Source organism: Castanea sativa, chromosome 12, assembly GCF_040712315.1.
Source record: "Castanea sativa cultivar Marrone di Chiusa Pesio chromosome 12, ASM4071231v1".
In the NCBI taxonomy this organism is placed as follows: Eukaryota; Viridiplantae; Streptophyta; class Magnoliopsida; order Fagales; family Fagaceae; genus Castanea; species Castanea sativa.
Window position 1 is genome coordinate 21678791 of NC_134024.1, and position 22154 is coordinate 21700944.

At 34.6% G+C, this 22154-nt stretch overlaps 2 protein-coding genes across 5 annotated transcripts; both read left to right on the top strand.

Annotated features, from left to right (window-relative positions):
- Positions 1-1152: 1152 nt before the first annotated feature.
- Positions 1153-12242, top strand: LOC142620026 (transcription factor-like protein DPB). Of its 2 annotated transcripts, none has more exons than XM_075793465.1 (11): positions 1153-1476; positions 1599-1644; positions 1729-1982; positions 2493-2572; positions 3851-3894; positions 5975-6037; positions 6177-6323; positions 6438-6506; positions 6696-6794; positions 11090-11160; positions 11698-12242. In XM_075793465.1, exons 3-11 carry the CDS (start codon positions 1756-1758, stop codon positions 11933-11935), a joined length of 1038 nt encoding a protein of 345 aa, XP_075649580.1. In that variant the 5' UTR covers positions 1153-1476; positions 1599-1644; positions 1729-1755; the 3' UTR covers positions 11936-12242. The 2 variants fall into 2 exon arrangements, with proteins under 2 accessions (XP_075649580.1, XP_075649581.1); XM_075793466.1 differs by having other exon boundaries at positions 1192-1476; positions 1732-1982.
- Positions 12243-13156: 914 nt separating this feature from the next.
- Positions 13157-19334, top strand: LOC142618252 (uncharacterized). Of its 3 annotated transcripts, none has more exons than XM_075791157.1 (8): positions 13157-13526; positions 13628-13736; positions 13849-13964; positions 15283-15402; positions 15620-15709; positions 17307-17455; positions 18404-18671; positions 18832-19334. In XM_075791157.1, the coding sequence occupies exons 1-8, from the start codon at positions 13311-13313 to the stop codon at positions 18982-18984; spliced, it is 1221 nt and encodes a 406-aa protein (XP_075647272.1). In that variant the 5' UTR covers positions 13157-13310; the 3' UTR covers positions 18985-19334. The 3 variants fall into 3 exon arrangements, with proteins under 3 accessions (XP_075647272.1, XP_075647273.1, XP_075647274.1); XM_075791158.1 differs by having other exon boundaries at positions 13236-13526; positions 18404-18624; XM_075791159.1 differs by having other exon boundaries at positions 13361-13526; positions 13638-13736.
- Positions 19335-22154: the final 2820 nt, after the last annotated feature.

Consider the following 22154-nt stretch of genomic DNA (forward strand, 5'->3'; position numbering starts at 1 on the left):
TATGTTGAAAATTTACCTCTTTTGGACAAAAGTTATTGGAATTTCCTCATGTTGGGGGAAGTTCTTTAAAAAATAATGCTATTATTACAATAATATCACTACATTTCCCCCTTCTCCCATTGTACTTATCCCTTCTCCCATTGTAATTATCAAATTATAAAAAAATAAAAAACATACCATATTACTTAAGAACTTAAATGAGCGTTTGGATAGCTTAAAATGTTTTAGCGTTTTGCGTTTTGCGTTTTGTGTTTCACGTTTTTTTTTTACTAGAAGCACATGCATGTGGGACACAGACCTACCACGGGACCCACTACTCTTTTAACGTCCACACATTTCATTAGAATGACACTATCATTGGGTCCCGTGCACTGTTTATGGGACCCACAAACCTTACTTTTCAGCAATTTTTTTACTAAAAATAGGTCTCACGGCATTATTCACACATTTAAAAATTATTTTGCTACAGTATTTTCAGTTTTTAACAAAATAAGCGGTATCCAAACGGACCCTAAATCAATTAAAAATAATAATATTTTAATATTATTCCACAAAAAATTATTAATTTTCTGTAATTAAAATTAATTTACAAACCACCTATACATTAGTAAAATAAATATTTTTGATATTCATATTAATATAATATATTTTTTTAGGATGAGTTACTGCAAGTGATTATTCTCCAATAAAATCTTTTTTGAGAGAACATATTCAAACAATTTGGCGGCACCCATTAACCCAAGGTTGACTTTAGACTTGAAGACCATACAATCCCAACCAAGCCAATTTCACCATTTTTTCAATCATATTTATGTCTCACTTGGTCACAAGCTCACTTTACTAAGTTTGAGAGAAAATGAGATTTGAACCAAAATTATGTAGTAGTAGCACAAGAGATGTTATTATCTCTAGATTATCACTTAAATTAATGTAAATAACAATAATTAAATTAATGATGAAATCTATTATTTTTATATTCTAAAAATACTTAATAATTTTCCCACTTAATACACATATACTCAATGGTCTTGAGTCCCTTGACCATTTTTTGAGAGATTATTATTATTTTTTTAAAATTAAAATTTTTATTTGTTATAAACAAAAACTCACACACACAATTGAAGAAGTAAAGACTGACTTATCCTAAATTGTACTGCAAAGTATTTGTATCATCAAATCAAAAACCAAACCCTGATATTTTCCCTCTTTCCCGTGCGCTTGAACCCTGGCCTTGTTCTTAACCTCTTCTTCCCACAGTTAGCTTCTTCCTTTGACCTTCATTCTTTATAGATCGCCATTTTAACAACCCCATATACCCACCACACTTTTTTCGCTAAATCCTCAAGACCCAAAACTCACTTCACAAACCCCACTCTTTTTGCCCACACCCAAAAAAAAAAACACACAACCTCTCTTTCTTTCACTTCTGCTCATCGCTCATACTTGTTCAATAATCAATACCCACTTCATTTCAAGGTCAGTTCTCTTCTGGGTCTCTCTCCAAAACCCATTCACACTTCACAATTTCACCATATTTTGATTTTTTTTTTCTTTTGTTTTTTTTTATTTTTAAATTTATTGTTTTTGCTTCAATATAGGGGTATACTTATACTACAAAGTAACAAACACCCACATCTTTTTAAGGTCAGTTCTCATCTGGGTTTTCCTCCAAACCAATAAATTTTGAAAATTTACTGCTTAATTATTGTCTTTTTTTGGTGGGTATAGTAGGAACTGTAACTGGAGGGAACAGCTATGGGGACAAGGAGTCAGCAATTGAGTCGAGAGGAGGAGGAGGAGGATCCACCAGGTCGAGGTGCCACCACAATTTCGGGTCAATCAGTGTCGACAAGCCGGAGTGTAGGGTCGCCGTCGAGCCGGAGCGAGCAGACCATGGCAACACCCGCCAGTGACAGCACTTTTCTTAGACTAAACCATCTTGACATCCAAGGGGATGATGCTGGATCGCAAGGCGCTGTTGCGTGAGTCCATTGTTATTATTAGTTACTTTGAGCTTGTGTGTAGGGTGAAGGGTTAAGGTTTTTATGTGAAATGTTGTTTGGGATTGAAACTTAGGTTGTTGTTTGAATATTTCACTTGTTTAACATTGTTATTCAGAGGGTCCACGAAATTGTTATAAAGGTAATTTCAGTTATTGTAGATGGGTACATTGTTGAAATTTGTCATGTATTTGATACAGTTTATACTTTGAGTGAGCTGGAGAAAGTTCAAACTGTGGAAATGTAGATTTATGTTGTAGAAAGATAGACTTATGTCTGAATTTTGAAATTCTTACAGTAATTCTATATTGGTGTTTATCATTCTCATGTGAATGCACAATGTTGGATGTGAACTATTTCATTCTATAGTTCTAATAGATGATTAGTTGCTTGTTGTTCAGTGAAAGCTAATATTACTTATGAAAAAGGATAAAGAAACTTTAGCTTTAATTTCTTTGAATGCTTTCTTACTATGTATCCGTTTCTGAACAGTAGCAAGAAGAAAAAGAGAGGGCAACGGGCTGTTGGAGGTGATAAGAGTGGAAGAGGACTCCGCCAATTCAGCATGAAAGGTGTTAGATTCATCTTCATCTCTCTATGTACTTTTTCATTGCTTTTTTCTTTCCTGATTAATTGGTAAAATCCTTGCAAGTTGTGAATTGTAGTTAAGCAAAGATTGCTTTGCACATACCAAATGTTGAGAGGCTGAATTCCATCAGATGTTTGGGATTTTAGAGGGAAAAAGTGGAGCGGGTAGGACATTTTCTTAGGTGGAGGGAAAGATACAGATTTCTTTTCCTCCTCTTGTCTGAGTGTTTTTATGTTTTGTTTTTAGACAATGAAAAATGAAGGAAACTGTCTACTTTTCTTTTAAAATTCCACCTTTTTTTATTTTATTTTAATTTTACTATTATTGTGCTGTGGGTATTTTAGCGATTCTGGCAAAATAATGCTGACACTTTTTTCTTTTTTAGTAAATTTGCCTGATTCTGTGCAAAGAGCAATATAGTTAAAAGGGTTCCTAAGGTGAAATACAGTTTCCCTTTTTGAATAACGTATCAAATAGCACTTTCTTCTCCTATAAGAGTAGATGGAGGATGAGGTCAAGGTTGAAAACCCACTAGGTGTATGTATAATTTACGGATAAGAAATGGCACACTTTCATTAACCTCCATAGAGGTTTCACAAAATGACATTCTCCCTAGAGGTTTGTATAAATGTTACAAATAAGTTCATGCTCTTTCACATTGTGGCTTGCCTAACAGAATATTTCATCTTAAAATTTTTTTCAAACCAAACTATGGACACAATGGCACTCACCTCTTGAGGTTTGTAGATGACTGACACTCCCTCCCTTAGAGAAGTAACCATTTGAGAGGACATGTACTTATTTGTTGCATTTATACAAAACCTCAGGTAGGAGATTTTCAATGTGTGCATGGTTTAGCTTTTCTCTGTTAGCTTATTTGGTTATGTACAACTTTTTCAAACTTCATTTTTTCCAAGTACAAGTGTACAACTATATTTTTGTCAACTTTTAGCAAATAAGAAAACAAATATGCTCTCAACAAAAAAGTTGATCCAAACGCACACTCATTTCTTCCACAGAGAGAGGACACGATTGATCCTTTCCCCATATCCTCTCCTTTCCCTCCAAACCTACCAATTTAACAAGCTGTGAAGTCTATCAAGTAGAAAGTATCCTTGTATTGCTTGCTCTTCTCAGCATGGCCATTTTTGCAGCTGAGTTAATGGATTTTTTATTATTTTTTTCCTTGATGAAAAAAATAGAGTTGATGAAGACAAAATTTTGACTGATCTTATGTATAAATTTTGTTGGAATTTTTTAGTGTGCGAGAAAGTGGAAAGCAAGGGGAGAACTACTTACAATGAGGTTAGGTGATTTGTTGAAGTCATTTGTTAATTTTGTTTGTTGCATTTGGTGAGATTATAATGTTCAATTTTTTGCGTGTTTGTCCCTATTATTAAATGACCTTCATATTTGATCATGTTATGTTAATGCTTTTATTTATAGTTCTATTATTTGAGTGTGTTTATTGATGTCTATGTACTAAGGATGGAGTTATTTGGGCGTTACCAATATCCTTCTTGTTAAAGTATGACATAGATGGAAAGATTGAAGTGGATGTAAATCATTGGATGAGAGCAAGGTGGATGAAGTATAGAAGCACAATCTCATTGTATAAGACTGCTATAAGACCAACAGTGCTGTATCGTACTGAATGTTGGGCTATTGAGAAGTTGTTAAGAAGTAACATATTGATAAAATGAGTGTAGTTGAAATGAGGATGTTAAGATGGATGAGTGGAAATAAAATGAAAAATAGGATTAGAAATGAGAAAATTTGCTTAAAGATATGAGTGGCCCCTATTGATGAAAAGATGAGGGAGACTCACTTGAGATGCTTTGGTCATGTTTAGTAGAGAGTGATTAATGCACCAATGAATAGAAAGAGTGTTAATTCAAGTTGAGGGAATAAACATATGGTAGAGGAAGGTCAAAAATTACATTATAAGATCAACCCTGTTCTATGTTTCTGAATGTTGGGCTAAAATTTTTGGTTGTTAAGAAGCAAGATATTTATAAAATGATGTAGCTCAAATGAGAGTGTAGGATGGGTAGGTGGGAATAAAAGGAAAGATACGATTGAAACAAGGAAATTCGGGTGACTGTTATTGATAAAAAAATGAGGGAGAGTCACTTGAGATGGTTTCGTCTTCCATTTTAACTTCTATTGCATCAATTGAACTTCACAATGCATTGAAATTCTGATTGTACCTGTATAACAATTTTGAGCGAATAACTTGGGTTCTATTAAGCTGACAAACCTTTGCTAGAGCGTATAATTATACATTTTATCAATGTAAATTTTGTTATATATAGCCAAGAGCCTAACTTGGGTTCTATCAAGCTGACAAACCTTTGCTAGAGCGTATAATTATACATTTTATCAATGTAAATTTTGTTATATATAGCCAAGAGCCTTGTAGCTCAACTGACATTTTTGGTGCTTTCAATGAAAACGTCTATCTCCCATCCTCCATTAGAACTAACGAATTATTTTTTTTAAAAAGTAAATTTTGTTAAATTTATGATTCAAGATATAGTTAGTTGTGTTCTCTATCTCATACACGCTAATACTTCTCTGCCTTCAAGTTGTCTCTCTCTACTTTGTTTTAGTTGACGAAATAATTCTTTTGATGTATTTCAGAATTTTTACACTCACAACATTGAACTTTTTATTGGAAATGCATTAGTTATGTGTATAAATTTAAGTTCTACTGCACAATCAGGAGCTGAGGATTTGGATTTTTCTGCCTTCTGTTGCATCAATGGATTATGATTGACACTTAAACTTTCTGCCAGAAGGATTGCAGTTAGATAATGAGTTTACGGACATTCAAATTTTGGAATGCCCTGCTTAGTGAAGTTGGATTAGCTTCCCTCTCTTTCCTTCACAAAATATTTTCTTCATTTGGTCTTCAAAAGTACAGTGGCAGTGGTTTAATAAGCATTCTAGTGGAGTAATCTGTGGTTTTCTGCAAGTCTTCACTTAGGTTCATATAGATTCATCAATTTGATTAGGACTGGGAACATGTGAATTTACAAATCAATTGTTTGGATGAGTTATTAATCTCCAAATTTCTTTGACTTGGGATTGAGCATATTAATGTGTACTGTGGCATGTTTATTTTATCTCTCTGCAAGCTGTAGTCAGCAGCCATGCAAAATTGTGGATGATCATAGCTTATAGTCATTGGGAATCTTCTTCAAATATTCATTAAGAGCATTCTTGAAGCTCCGCATCTAGAAATCCATTTCTCCGGACAACATTTAGACAATTTTCATTATTACTCCCTGGTCTTTGCAATGGCTGTTGTTTCCATTTTCCATGCATTGACCAATGATCTTGTAATCCATGTATAATTCTGAGAATTTAAAGTAATATCCAGGTAGCGGATGAACTAGTTGCGGAGTTTGCTGATCCAAGTAATAGTGTAACGTCTCCAGATCAGGTTTGCTATATTTTAACATCGCAGATAGATATGTTATGCATCTGTGCGATTATATCTGCAATCTCATGGGTAGCGTGGAACTTGCTGATATAACTCCCCCCCTCCCCCCTGCCCCCTCCCTTGAACTTCTATTTGACAGCAACAATATGATGAGAAAAACATCCGGCGGAGGGTGTATGATGCCCTGAATGTTCTCATGGCGATGGATATTATATCTAAGGATAAAAAGGAGATACAATGGAAAGGTCTGCCTCGAACTAGCCTGAACGATATTGAAGAATTAAAGGTTGAAATGCAACTTTTGTTTTTTATGTCTTGCGGTTATTGGATAGATTTTTCTGTAATCAGAATCCTAGATTTAATTAGAGCTTAAACAACTCCTTAAATTTAATGAATGCAGACAGAGCGCCTTGGACTCAGAAATAGAATTGAAAAGAAAGCTGCGTATTTGCAAGAACTGGAGGAACAAGTATGGCTTTCTATTTGTTACCTATAGGATTACTTTGGCTTGAATTCGTTCTTTGCTATGCTTAGGTTGAGAATTTTTTTTTTCATGATCTACCTTAAAATAAGAAGAAGAATAATAACGAAACTCAGAACCTGATACTAGGTACTTGTCATGTCTGTTCACTCTAACTTCCTATCTCCTTTCATCAAGTTCGTAGGTCTCCAGAACCTGATACAACGAAATGAGCAATTGTACAGCTCTGGAAATGCTCCCAGCGGAGGTGTGGCTTTACCTTTCATTCTGGTTCAGGTAGATTTCTTCTTGCTATTTCCCTTTCTATCAAAGTTTCATCCATTCTGTAAATTAATTAGAAAGGTGCTATGTTTTAAAGGTTTGCTATGACCCAAGAATGGCTTCCCAAAATTTGTAGAATAAATCCTACTTAAGGTTTAAGTGTAATTTGGCCAATCCTACCTAAGGTTAGGTGTAATTTTGTCAATAAGATCTTGCCCAAAGGCACTTCCTCCCCCCATAAGAACAGGGTGTGGGTGATGTCATGAGCATTAGGTGTATGTGTGACTTCCCAATCAGAAAAAAAAAGGTTTAGGTGTAATTTGGTTGGTGCCCGCCCTGTGACAGTCAGTGGTTGCTTAGAGTCATAAATATTTTGTTTGATGCTTTTCTGGTTTCAACTCTTTGTGTGTTTTTTTGTGCCTTAATAATTTTCTCATTGGTGCTTTAATAGATTCAAAATTATGAGGTTATGATATAAACTTTTCACTCTTTCTTTGTGTAATTGTTAATCGCAAAATAAATTGATGACAGTACATGCTGTTGTTATCATGAGGGAAGCTCAATGATTACAAAATTCCCTCTTATACATTTTTAAAGGGTTGTTGAACCAATCATCTTGTCTTTCTATAGAAATATATAGTACAGATACATGTAACTTGCAGAAGTGCAAGAACAAAGACATTGTAAGGAAGATTGTTTTCTGCATTACCACTTCTAGTCATTTTTAGAAACAAGGATTTATCCTATTGAAAAGTGATATCGGAAGAAGCTTCCTCAACTCAACTGCTGATAGTTTGATTCCTTAAAAATTTTCTGCGTATTGTTCTCTTCATATCTACCGCACGAGACAAAGGGCCTGAGTTTTAGATGGGACTGCCCTGATGTTTACCAAAGTGCCTTCCCCAACAAGTTAGCATTTCCACAGCCATTTTGGGCATGGCCCACATTATTCCAAAAAGAGTAAGGACAAGAGAACAAAGTTCCTTAGCTTTAAGGATCCCCAAAAAAATAGCAAGAGAGAAAGAAAGAAAGAAAGAGAAAAAAGAGGGAGAGATGGTCCCCACTAACTTTACACATGCAACACCAGTCTATTATAAACTTCTTTTGCTAGATTGCGTTATCAACCATTAATATCTCAAAAAAGGTCGTTCCTAGTACACAAGGATCCCATTTTTGCAGGGTCTAGGAGAGGTCATGGTAGGCAATCTTACCCCCAATTTTTTTTAGAGAGGCTGATTACTAGACTCCAACCTACAACCTATCGCTTTTGGCAGAAGGCACTTGCCATTGACCAAAACTAGCCACCTTCTGTGGTACTTGTATCTGCCACATGTTTTTTCATGCATGAGAAACTGCAATCCAATCCCCCTTAGTGCTAAACATGTGGCTGGACTAATTGCATGTGGACACCGACTCTAGTGATATCATTGAAAAAGTTAAACCCTTAGTATGCCCAAGGGTTTGCTTTTCATGTGTCATCAGCTTGATGTATAGGGGATGTTTAAGGATTGGTTGGTTTTGAAACGTCATTATATTTAAAATGGAAAAGGCACATAGAAGATGTTTAAGGATTGGTTTTGAAATATCATTATGTTTAACATGGAAAAAGCATGAAAGTTTGTGTTGTCCATCACCTCCAATGGTCCTTAATGGCATATGAGGAGAATCTGGAAAATGGGTTCTTAGATTGTCTAACTAGTTTGTTCACTTGTGGTACAATTGGTGAGGAATGACCAAGGATTAATGTTGTGTGATACACCTGTTGTCTATTCACAGCTAATTTAATATAATTTGATCACAATAATATGAAGTCTCCTTATTCATACATTTGATGCAGAATTTTGTTGAATTTTTGTTTTTTGGGGTAATTTATTGCTGGGTCATGAATAATTATTATTATTATTTTTTTTTGGTGGAAGGTGTGGGTGGGGGTAAGTTGCATACAAATCTCTTAGTTTCTTTTATAGTCCTCACCAATGAACTCTAGCTCAAATGACAGGTGGAGTGGTTAGGTCATGGGTTTAAGGCCCATAAGGTGAAACACCAATAAAAGAAAAGTTTCGTTCATAGTCCTCTCTAAGAACTTATTTAAACATTTTCCTTCTCTCTACTTGATACACGGGTTCAATCCCCAATAGGAGTTCTCCCTGAACTACCTGATACAGGGTTTTGACGATTGAGGTCGTGTATTTGTGGATTACTCCCTAGGGGTGGGTCTAAAGGGTCCTGCCTTGGTGAGGCTCCATGTCATTAAAAAAAAAAAATTACAACAAAAGTATATAACATATGAACGTCATTGGACCAATTAAATCATATATTTGGTTCCTATTAACTTGACTAGAATTAGAATGTCATAAAACATGGAAACAACAAACAAAGCCTTAGTCCCAAAATTTTGGGGTCGGGTATGGATCTTCAACATATTAGTTTGGGTTGACCATATGTATTCTTTGTCTCCATTCTACCCTATCTTAAGTCATATTCTTTGTTACTCCCTACTTATAAAAAAAAAAAAAAATTCTTTGTTACTCCCTTAATTGACATGTCCCTTTTTATTACTTTTAACTAATATGGTTTTTATTCTTCCTCTATCTTTTTTCATTCCCTCAACTTGGATAAACTCGCTCATTTTTACTGGTGCATTGGTCACTCTCCTTTGCATATGTGACCAAACCATCTTAAGTAACTCTCCTTTATCTTTTCATCAATAGGGGCTACCCTTATCTTTTGTCGAATTTCCTTATTTTGAATCCTAGCTTTCCGTGTATTTCCACTCATCCATTTTAGCATTCTCATTTCAGCTACTCATTTAATGAATATGCTGCTTCTTAACGTCCTAACATTGTACTTGGACCACTCAATCCTTTTCAATTATTTTTAGTTCAACTGTACACGGCTCATCATAACTTGTATAAAGGGAAAAATGTGTAATTATATTTTGGTCAATTGATTCAAATTGATTTCATTTGAAACTAATGATATCAAATTAATACGACTGAGTTTGGGTTTTGGCTTAATCAAGTTTTGGGTATGTATGGCTAATCTGAAATAAATGGAATGTTCAGTTCACCCCAAGATATGTCTAGTGCTCAAGTCTAGTTGGAATTGTCTAATTGATGATCACACAATAAATTTAGTTCTAACTTTGAATAGTTTTCATAGTCATATTCTGTCCTAAAAAATAAAATTTTGGATGTTTACGTAACAACTTTGGCAATATCAAGCGAGATTGTGATAGTAAGATCACCTGTATACGATTTTCACCATCATTTTTTTTTTTTTGTCTATATGGGATTCAGCCTCTTAACATAGAATAATGACCAGCTTTTGCCTTTGTAATATAGTTCTTTTTTGAAGAGGTTGAAACTGATGTTTCATCAGTGTAAAGAGTTAGCCCTCCTAGCATAAAGGGAGTGAGGGTCTGTGGAGATAATAATCCTTTGTTTATAAATATGGCCAAAGGTTAATTAATAAGAAAGTTTGAGATGATACAGATTGAAGATGCTGGGTGTTGCTAATGTTATTAGGACTGTGGATCATCAAGAAAGCTGGTCTTATGGTAGTCTTTTCTTTAACTTTTTCCCCCCCTGGGTCCCATCCAGCTTTTGTGCATTACGTCAATCTAGATTTGAAGGCATCCTACATTTAGGGTCTGTTTGAATACCGCTTATTGCTGAAAACTGAAAATACTGTAGCAAAATAATTTTTAAATGTGTGAATGGTGCCACGAGACTCAGTTTAGAAGTTATATTTGCTGAAAGAGGTACTTGTGGGTCCCGTGAACAGTGCACGGGACCCACCCATGGAAACGCAGACGCGTTGCTATCCAAACCCAGCCTTACATTGCTTCTATAAAACCTGCGTTGTTTTTGAGCCAAATGATTTTTTTCCCCATGAATTCCAATCTATTTACATGCTGCGAGATACTGGAAAGTTGTCACCTCTTTTATTTGATTTGTTCCCCCTTCCATTCCTTATGCATGCCATGAATTAAACAAGCAAAGTGATGGGCAGTTTACTATGTCCATTTAGATTTGAGATGAAAGGTGGAAAAGTGAGTTAAAAAAGATTAGTGTGAGCAGAGATGTCCAAATTGATCTGTTATTTTAACCCAGGCTATCTTTTAATAATACAAGTACTCAGAAATGTTTACTGGTTTGTATTTGCCATTTTTAATCTCTCTGTTATTTGTATGTTCTATGAACTGCAGAGTGTTATAAATTTGTTCACGCTTATCTTTGCAAAGTGCCTTGTCATTGTGAAAATTTTAAATGTCTCGTCTCTTTTTTTCCCGACATTTGAAATTGTAGACACGGCCACATGCAACTGTTGAGGTGGAAATATCAGAAGATATGCAGCTGGTGCATTTTGACTTCAACAGGTAAACCAGCCTTTGAGCATGCTATATTTCTCAAATTTCAGCTCCCATTAATCGACTGATCTTCTTCAAACATCTATACACCATTTTGTAGAGGGGATGTTGACTGCTGAGACAGTCCCCACTAGCATGGTATTGATATAGTCAGAAATACTATCCATTTGACTCTTAAGTGACTCTTAAAATTGCTACAAGAAAAGCTGAGGGAACCAACCAAGCATCTTCTAGACTTTGATTTTTTTCCAAGTATTTGATTTATTTCCAAGTATTTGATTTATTGTACTTAAGGGTCACTAACTATCACTATCATCTATACACCATTTTGTAGAGGGGATGTTGACTGCTGAGACAGTCCCCACTAGCATGGTATTGATATAGTCAGAAATACTATGCATTTGACTCTTAAGTAACTATTAATATTGCTACAAGAAAAGCTGAGGGAACCAACCAAGCATCTTCTAGACTTTGATTTTTTTCCAAGTATTTGATTTATTGTACTTAAGGGTCACTAACTATCATTTTACTTGGTCCTATTTGCAGCACCCCGTTTGAGCTCCATGATGACAACTATGTTCTGAAGGCAATGAAATTTTGTGAAAGACCACAGGTTGATGATATGGCACACAATTTTACTGCAGATGGAGGTGAAGGTTCTAGCATGTCAAATATGTATCAAACGCAGATACCTCTTCCTCCAATGTCAAACACAACAATTAGGCCTCCCACCTCACCGCCTCTTCCTGGAATACTAAAAGCACGCGTCAAGCATGAGCATTGATCAACAACAAGAAGTTTGAACATCTCTCCATAAACAATACTCTCAGCATGTCTGTATATTTTTGTAAAGTAATTTGCCAGAAGTTGGTTAGGCCCCTAATGATCATCCTTACCTCATTAGATTGCCGTCTTTAGAAACTTCTAGGGGGTTGTGCTTCTGGCAAGTTGCATGTCCATTATTCACTATTGTAATCACTTGTCATATTCTTTTGCTGCTTTTTGGCCTCCAAATGTAGTAGAAGTGACTCTAGAGGATTGTCCAGCTCCATAGGAAAAATTATAAAATCAGTTCTACAATTGGACTTGTATTGTATATTGCATTTGTCTCCACTTGTTCAATTATGTTATTGCCAATTTGCCCCGCTACCATGAGAAAGTTTCTAGGGATACAACTTGTTCTACTGAAGTGGTAGGTTGTAAATGATGTAAACTTAAAGTGATTTTGTGAAAATGATTGTTTACCACTCACAACTTGTCATCTCAACAAGGCATGATAAAAGTTGTGGAACAAATTGCGGTCAAAACAAAGATGTACAACCATAAATCACAATTTTCTGAAGGAAGCTAATAAGAAAATTTTAACAAGGAAGCTAAAAAGAGAAGACAAGTAATAGAAACTGATCATTTCAACTCTTGCTTTAAAACCTTATTAGTTTTACTTCTGGCAATTGCAATGGAAAAACTTAACCCTAAAATTTGAAGAGGCTCCTGTTCCTTACATTGATTTTAAGTGTTTCTTGCTTTAAAATCTTTGAAGTTCCACTTCTTGCGGTGGCAATGGAAAAGCCTACTTTTAGGTCAAGTTTCACATCTTGCAGTGGTAATGAAAAAGCCTACTTTTGGGTCAAATAGAGTATTAGAGTTGGCAAAAAATAAGTTAATTTTGAGTTAAATCTACTCTATTCTACTTTATTCTCCACAATCCAAATGAACCATACAATTTGAAAAAAACTCATGTTCCTTACATTGATATAAGTGTTTCTTAGCGATCATTTGGCCATGAAAATAAATATTTTTTAGCAATTAATTAATTTTTGCATAAAAAAAGTGATATTTACTATGTTAGTAGTGGTAGGTTCAAATTGAAACTAATAATAATTTGTTATTTATGATTTGTTTATAAACATGTTGTACTAAACGCATCTAATCTTCCTAAAATTTGTAAAATAAAGTTATTACAATTATGTTGTATCAATCACAATCCTCCATCTTAGTTGTTTTAAAAATAAAGTTATGAATTTTTGTTGGATAAATAAAATTTTTTATTTGTTTTGGATAATATTAGACTTTGTTATCCTTGCCTTTAGTCTAGTAATAAATCTTTTGTGATTTTGGGTAGAAGGAAAACAAATTAGAGTTACAAACTCCGTCCATCAATGGCTGCCTCAACCGGTTCCTCCAATCCATCTCCGGCTCCACTCCCTCCTAAAATCCTGCTAGCAAAGCCGGGACTCGTCACGGGCGGCCCAGTCTCCGGTAAGTTCGGCCGCGGCGATGACGATACGGCGTCGCATCGGTCCCGCCTCCCTCCAATTGGATCGCTCAACCTCCTCTCCGATTCATGGGACTTTCACATCGATCGCTTTCTCCCGGTACTCTCTCTCTCTCTCTCTGTGTGCAACCAAACAAAACAAAGCCCCAAAAGTAAAGGTACCTTGCTACTAATGGTGTTTAGGGTTTTAATAAAATGCAGTTTCTAACAGAGAATACAGATTTTACTGTGGTGGGAGTGATTGGTCCACCTGGGGTTGGCAAGTCCACCATTATGAACGAGCTTTATGGTTTTGATGCTTCTTCACCTGGTTAGTATTTACTAATGCTTCCAATTCTTTCGTTTTTTTTTTTTTAGTTGAAATTTGTGGTGGTTGGGATAAGAATAAGATAGGGTTTTTTTTGGTTTACTTGCAATGCAAGGAATGCTACCGCCATTCGCGATAGAGACAGAGGAAAGTAGAGCAATGGCAAGACATTGTAGTATGGGCATTGAACCTAGGATTTCTTCCGAACGCATTATACTTCTCGATACCCAGGTAAAGGTTTTATTTATGATTTTGTTGCTCTTTTGTTTGAAGTACATATTCTTTGTTTCAATTAAAAATTTCAAATGCAAAAAACCACTAAAAAAAAAAATATAGTAAAGAAAAATTGACAATGTAGAAGCTATAGACACTTAGACACAAACATAATGTAATTTCCACTTCGGTCAAAGTGCTTCATCATTTTCTTGAATGCAATGTGAAAGTATTCTTTTTTTCTTAGTAGCTCTTCCCTCATTTTCTTAGTACCCAAACAGGAAAGAACAAAAATAATAAAAATAAAAAAGAAAGAAAAGAAAAGAGAGAGGGTGATAATTCACAAAGAGGCCATCTGGGTCGCCCCACCCAAGAAAATGGACCCTTTTAACTATACCTGAAAGGCTGAAACTTCCACACTCTTAATATAAGAAGAAGAGAAAAAAAAAAAAACCATTGTCACAGCCTCTTCTTATATGTCCAGAGAGAGAGAGAGAGAGAGAGAGAGTAATGTGTTCTTTTGTAAGTTTTCTTTGTCTACTCCAACATTAATGGTCAAAATGTTAATTAATTTTGTCAAGAATATGTCTGTATCAGGTATTCCTCTGTGCTATTGAATTTCACACATTAAGTCACGAGTTGAGAATCGTAGAGATCTTCTAGAGTTGAAGCAAGTTTGGGAAGCAAAAACTTGGGAGTTGGGAAGAATGAAAGAAATCTTTATGTGACTAATTACGTGCTTTATGTGGCTAAATGACTAATGGGACAGTAAGGCACTTTGTGTGTACATGCTTCACTTCATAATTTCTAATGTGCCTTTCTATTGACCATGGTGACTGTGTTATATATTTAACATCTGTCATGCCATACAAATAATCTTTAATCATGAATGTAATATTCCCAAGCGATTTCTTTAATAAACACTATAGAAAGACATTTGTAAGTAAATATTTGTCATCATGGACAAGTATAAGAAACTGGTGAATACTTACTTGAGGGTAAGTTAATTATTAATATCTGTTTCCTTTTTGGTGGGTGGGGAGTTTGGTTGGCAAGAGTTCTGGTCAGTGTTTTCTTCTTGACAAGTTAGCTTTTACAGCTTGCTTTCTTTTACATGTTTGAAGAGGCATGGGTATCATCATTAATATCTTTCTGCTTTTCACTCTCTCAGTGGAAAACAAGTCAACGCTCATAGTATCAGTAGCATGTCAGATACATTACATGAGGATTTGAAAGTTACTCCCCTTTTTCTGTGTTTTGGTTTCAATGTTTTCAGGCATTCTCTATATCTTGAGGTATCTTCATTCATTTATAATATATTCTTCTTGAATTGCAGCCCGTATTTAGTCCTTCTGTTTTAGCTGAGATTATGAGACCTGATGGCTCATCCACAATATCAGTTCTAAGTGGTGAGTCTCTATCTGCTGAATTGGCTCATGAACTTATGAGTATTCAGGTAAACTTTAAGACTTAAGTGTGTTTATTAATTTATTTGTTTTCTTAAGATAAAAGGCAGTCTTCTAAATACATTTCATGTTTCCTGATTTTTGCTTTTATCATTGATTTATCAATTATCTTTAGTGTTGTGCAATTGAGCACGTGTTTACAACTGTTGAAGTTTGAAGGTCTTATGAACTTGTCTTTTTCTGCCATGCTGCAAGGAATCCTTCTAGCTTGGTGTTCTCCTGGCATCTATTTGTCACGTATTGCTTGTTGTATCAGATGGAGTTCATGATAACAACATGTGGCGTTTGATGTTGACTGTAAGATTCTCTTCTTGATTACTGCTTGTCATATGTTTTATATAAGTAACTTAGCCAATAAAGTCTTGCTTAAATTGCTTTTTCTCCTCCTACACTAATGGATTCATCATTCAAGACCCGCATATTGTGTGTGCAACTTACCAATAAAAAAACTTAAGAGTAACTTATGTACAAGCACATCGTATCGCCTTTTTATTATATTTAAAAATTATATTTATTTATTTTATGCTTAAGATTTCTATTGAAATTAATGTTTAAAAATTATTTTCCTCCTACACTAATGGATTCATCGTTCAAGACCTGCTTATTGTGTGTGCAACTAACCAATAAAAAAACCTAAGAGTAACTTATGTACAAGCACATTGTATCTCCTTTTTTATTTATTTATTTATTTGTTATATGCTTAAGATTTCTATTGAAATTAATGTTTCAAAATTATTTTCCTTACATGTTTGAATGTGCTTCTTGTGTTCAATTGTGGTTCTCAGGCTTATATGATGATAGATTTTAGGGTAGTTGTAACTATCTACCCAAAACTATGAGGCCGTGTTTCATAACTTTCACTTACTTGTTTGAACGTGGTTCTTGCATTCAAATGTGGCTCTCAAGCTTAGCTGATATTACATTGTAGGGTAGTTGTAAAGCAGCTAAATTTTAAACATTTACTTATATTATACCGATTAAAAAAAAATTGTAGGATAGTTGTGTATTCAATATATGATGTCCACCTTAAACTACGAATTTCTACAATGCACTCCAATTTTAGATTAATGTTAAAAATAACACATTAGTAAGCTGATTGGAATGGATATAGTAAATTAATGGGAACTAATCCATTAATTTGACATAATAGTGAACCCTATCACCTGACTAACCCACTAATTCAATAATTATGACAAATTAGCGAACCCAATCAACCCTCCAGCCTACTAATTTAATAATGTTGACAATAATTTTGGATGGTGGAGTGGACATTGAAAATCAGAGTGTTGATTCGTTTTTTCCCCCATTAATATTTTTCTGCAGCTTCTGCCAAACCTTTGTGTATTTGCAATTGTTGATATAGCTCCTATTCTCTGACTGTAGCGACCATGAATTGCCTTTAATGGGCAACACATGCAGTGCTTTGGTGCACAAAAATTTGGTGGTCAAAGTGATTTTTCTCAATTAAAACTCTATTTCCAAGTGTATTTGGCATTTCAGATTGTGATGGCTGATGTAATATGCTCATTTCTTTTTATAATTTTAATTTTTAAAATGCCTATTCTCCATTGAAAGTTTAAACATATTGGTGTTATGGACCTTATGGTTGTGTAACAACTAACAAGACTGATCATTACATGGAAAATTAAAGTTGGACTGAAGTTATAACTATTGCATATCACCAGACTCTCTCTCTCTCTCTCTCTTCCCAATATTAAGTATTTAAGGTTCCTGTTAAGTAGTTTGATTAAAATCACGTCTTCTTTGTATTTGTAAATGAGAACTTCTTTGTAGATTTTGGATTTGCATTAACTTCTTTAAATTTTAATGGGGGAATGTTGTTTTCTTTGCCATACTTCTTCCATGTGATCTCTTGCATGATATCTCCGTGCAGGTGGACTTGTTGAAACATGGCATTCCTGACCCATCTTCACTAATCCCTGCTCATTCCCTGAGCTCAAATTTGGGGCCTGAAAAGGAAAACAAAGATAAAGTTCATGAAAGTGAAGAGTATATGGCTGCTCCAGTTTTTGTCCATACAAAGTGAGCGATATTTTCACACATGTTTTTCACCATCATAAATGGAGATATAATTATGGTTTGTTTGACAAAAGGTTAGAAGTTAGAAGAAATGATTAAAACATGACAAGGGCAAAAGGATTGAATATGCCTTGATCCACCTTTTGTGATATCACTTATGTTCTATTCATGTCCAGATTCATTTGTTTCTATGTGATGTCATCACTGGCGGAGCCAGAGGGGGGCGAGGGGGGGCACCGGCCCCCCCTGACTCCTAATTTTTTTTTTTTGTATTAGTAATCACATGGAGGAAAAAAAAAAGACTTCTACTTGTTGAAACTTGAAAGTGACCAAACCACCTATTTCACTATTTTTTTTAAATTTTTTTTATAACATTATTTACACAATTTTTACTATTTATGATACTTTTCACAGCATTTTATCTTTGAATGATGCTAGAGATATTACAAATTTTACTACTTATGTCTTACAAATTGGCATGTTATCAATCACAAAAAATAATTTCAAACATTTATTCATTATATTTTTTATGTAACACTAATCATATTTTTACTCCATCAGTTTGTAAATTTTTTAGTAGTTATGAATTTGTTGTTTTTGTTTATTTATTTTAATAATATGAAATATATTCATATTTGCTTACAATCGTTTATTTATTTTGTTATTATTGTTGATTAATGTTTTTTAGATAAATTTCACTTTTAATATCGTTTTTTAATTTTGCCCTCTTTAGACTAAAATCCTAACTTCGCCACTGGATGTCATCTGTGTTTCATTTCTGTAGACATCTGCAAATCACAAATTGCAATATGTATAGTTCGTTCTTTTCTTTGATTTCTTAGGTATCATTTCAAGAAGTTGTGCAACCTTGCTGTTCAATATGTTGTTCTGTACAGAAGGTTAGAGCAACAAAAGCAACTAATCTCTTTGTTGTTCTTTCACTGTTTGCAGACTGCATGACCAAGATCTCACTCCACACAATATTGTCCAATTGAGGAAGGCCATTTTACAATATTTTGGCATGTCTTCCTTCATGAGAGACAAATCTGGAAATATGACCAAAGATCAACCATTTTCTTCTGTGGCTTCTGGTGCTCAGAGTATTGATCCTGATTCTGTGTGGCCAAATTTGTTTGTAATCCCTATGAAGAACAAGGATGAATCTCCGAGAGGTCAATATGAAAGTTTCAATACCTCACTATGGAAAATGCGGGATCAGGTCTCTCTCTCATGTGCACACACACACACACACACACACATGTATACATTAAAATCTTGATATAATCCAGTATACATCAATTCTTGAAAATCTAGGATATGATATGGGGGCTGTATACTTATGAACTAATATGTGTACTTAAAGTGATTTTCTCTTACAGGTTCTATCCATGAAGTGCCCTTCATTTGCAAGGACTGTTTCCGAACGTGATTGGTTGAAGAATGTGGCCAAGATTTGGGAACTTGTGAAGAGCTCCCCGATAATTGCAGAGTACAGCAAAACACTTCAAAGTTCTGGCCTGTTTAGGAGGTAGCCAGCCCAAGAATGAAAACAGCAAAACACTTCAAGGTACCCATGTTTAGGAGGTAGCCAGCCCATGTATTTCATTTGTCTTTGCAAGATCATACAATGGGCGGTTTATTGATTATTTTCCCTATTTAGCTTGTTTTGATGTCTTATATATGTACACGAGCATGTGCTTGGTTTCCTTGTTGGGTCAAATGCTTGGCTCCTGAAGATGATGGGCTGATGACAAATGAAATCCCCTTTTTCCTTTTTATTTATTTATTTTTTGATGGGAAGAAATGGAACTTCTAAGCTAAGGAGTAGTGGCTTAGTTAATTTCTTATTTTCTTAAGCAAATATGAAGGATGGTTCGACTAAGCAATTGACCGTTCAAGATATGCCTCTGCCAACAGAAAATGGATGTAGATGTGCTCTTTAATTTGGTCTTTCAAATGTTATGGATTTGCATATACATTTCTTTTTCCTCTTCTTCCACCCCTCCCCCTCCTCTTGGTGGTGTGGGGTGGCCCGACTAGGACGTCTCACATCTAGCCCAAGTTGTGAGGTTTTCATTGTGCTAGCATGTATTCTCCTGCACATTTGATAAATAGGTCTTTCGCAGAGCATTTCCTCACTAGCCGTCAGGCACATGCAAAATGTGTGCAAAAGAAATCAAGATGTATTATAATTCTTGAACCTCAGCAAATTCCATATGAGAATATCTTATATTGTAAAACATGGCCTGCGTTCTTGCAAGGAACATTAATTTAAAAAGAAAAACATGAAAGAGAAATGAACCTTGAGAGAGTTTTTGGCCAAAATGGAAAAAGAAAATGATGAAATGGCAACTTGTAAAACTATGATTAAAATGGTAAATCCTGAAGTCAATCTTGATGCATCCCAATAGGTATTAATTGGGTGAGATTGATTTCATTAAATTTTGAGAAGATTTGGTCTCTTAATCTTATTGAATCTTACTAGAGGAAAAATCAGTCAATTATTAATTAGATGTATGTTTAATTTTTTATTTTTAGAGATAGTTTTAACCTATGGTGTCTGAAAAAATATATTTTGTGGTTTTATTCTTTAGAACCATGGAAAATTGAAAACCTCTTTTGTCTATAACAAAGCTATGCAATAAAGAGTAATGTTATGTGTGCTATAAAATTTCTTCTTCTCATTTTTTTATAATCTTTTTTTGGTGAGTTAGTACTATATAATTTCGTTAAAATTGAAGACACATTTATAAACTATTTTTTTTTTGAGGAGGACCTGATTTATAAACTAAAGCGATAGTTTACAATTTATGTAAAGTTTGTGTATAACTTGCTTCTAACATTTTGCCAGCGTATATGATATATGGCTGCAATATTCTAAGAATAGATTGACCAAAGAAAATCATACTACCTAACAATGGTTTAATATATTATAACAATAATGTTTCCTCTACCAAAAAATGTTCATGGGATAGATAACACGACTGAGGTGTAACTAGTTGTTTGGCCAAAATGGCAAAATACCCATTTCTCACAAACTTTACTAATAAAATGCCACTTGTCTGAAACTATTTAAGGATATGCCCTTGTTTTGAAACTCAATTTTCTAAAAATTGAGTTTGAAAAGAAAAACTCTATTTTCTAGTGTAAAACTCGAGTTCCTTGAAAATATTCAAGTGGAACTCGAGTTCTTTGAATGGAACTCGAGTTCCACAATTTTTTTTTTAGTTTCATTTTGCTATAACTTGATTGTTCAAAAATCGAGTTTTACATTAAAACTTGATTTTCTAAAAATCGAGTTTTAATACAGAGGCATATTTCTAAATAGTTTCAGACAGGGGGCATTTTGTTGGAAAGTTTGTGAAAAATGGGTAAAACCCCATTTTGGCCCTAGTTGTCTTGTTCATGGAAATTTGTAGATAAGATTGAGGTAACAAATGCATAATAGTGACTTTCTTATTCGAAAGCTCCTTACAAATTCAAGTTGTCAAACATACTAGTACAATAATGAGTACCGCTAAATATCATAACACATAAATTAGGCAGCCTAATACAAGAGAAAAAACATACAAGCATGCCAATCATTTATCAATATTATATAATGAAGTATTTGGTAGTGTCCAATTTCTACTTTTCCCTCACTCCAAAGGATGACACAATTTGCTAGTTCGGATCTCCCTTTTTCGAGTCAAAACCTCACTTATTATGGCTGAGTTTGGATAGGGATTATTGCGTTTACGTTTCACGTTTCAGCTGTTTTCTTTTTTCTTTTTTTGGCAGCTTTTCAGCTTTTAAGGGACAACGGCTAGTGTTCATGCACTGTGCATGAACAGTAGCCGCAAATTATGACTTTTTCAACCACTTTTCTGCATGAACAGTGCATCCGTGCACTGTTCACGGACCCACAAATATCACTTTTTAGCCACTTTTTTTTATTAAAAATGGGTCCCACGGTACTATTCACACATTTAAAAATTATTTTACTACAGTGTTTTCAGTTTTCAGTTTTCAGCTGTATCCAAACGGACCCTATGTAAGAATAAGGTTCCCACTTTCCAATTCTTCAATATTGAAGCCTCTCTCAAGCGTTCCTCAGTTAAGATGGATCTTGCTGATTTTGCTGCAATTATGCACTTACGTTTTTCTTGAAGTGCCAAGATATCTCTATCGATTTTATCAAGAGCAACGTCTTCTTCTTTTTCATCATGAAGACCCAGGTAAGCCTGCACAACTCTTTTTAAATGGTCAAAAGCAAATTGAATTTTGAATTTTGCTAATTGTAATATCCTCAACCTTCTCCACCAATTGAGAAGCAAATCCTCTTCATAAAGTGTAAGGATATCTTATGGTAAAGGAGAAGGCTTTGAATGACATGATTATAAATTGGAGTTTATACCTTGTATATTAAAGTTCAAGTGATTATTGGGACTTGGAAGGATGGAAAACTATTGAGAGAAAATGGGAGAGAAAACATGTTTTTGACTGTCTTAACATGGCAATTTTCAACTAAGATAAGCATTCCACATCATGGACCATAATCAACTATGTCCAACATACACATTCCCAGCGTACAACACTCCATTTCTAGTACTATAAGTATCACAATCCCAAATTCCACAACCCTTATAACCGTTGCAGAGAACCAAAACCAACACCCTTATCCCAAATTCCACAAATTTTATTTTTATAAGTGCACCGTACT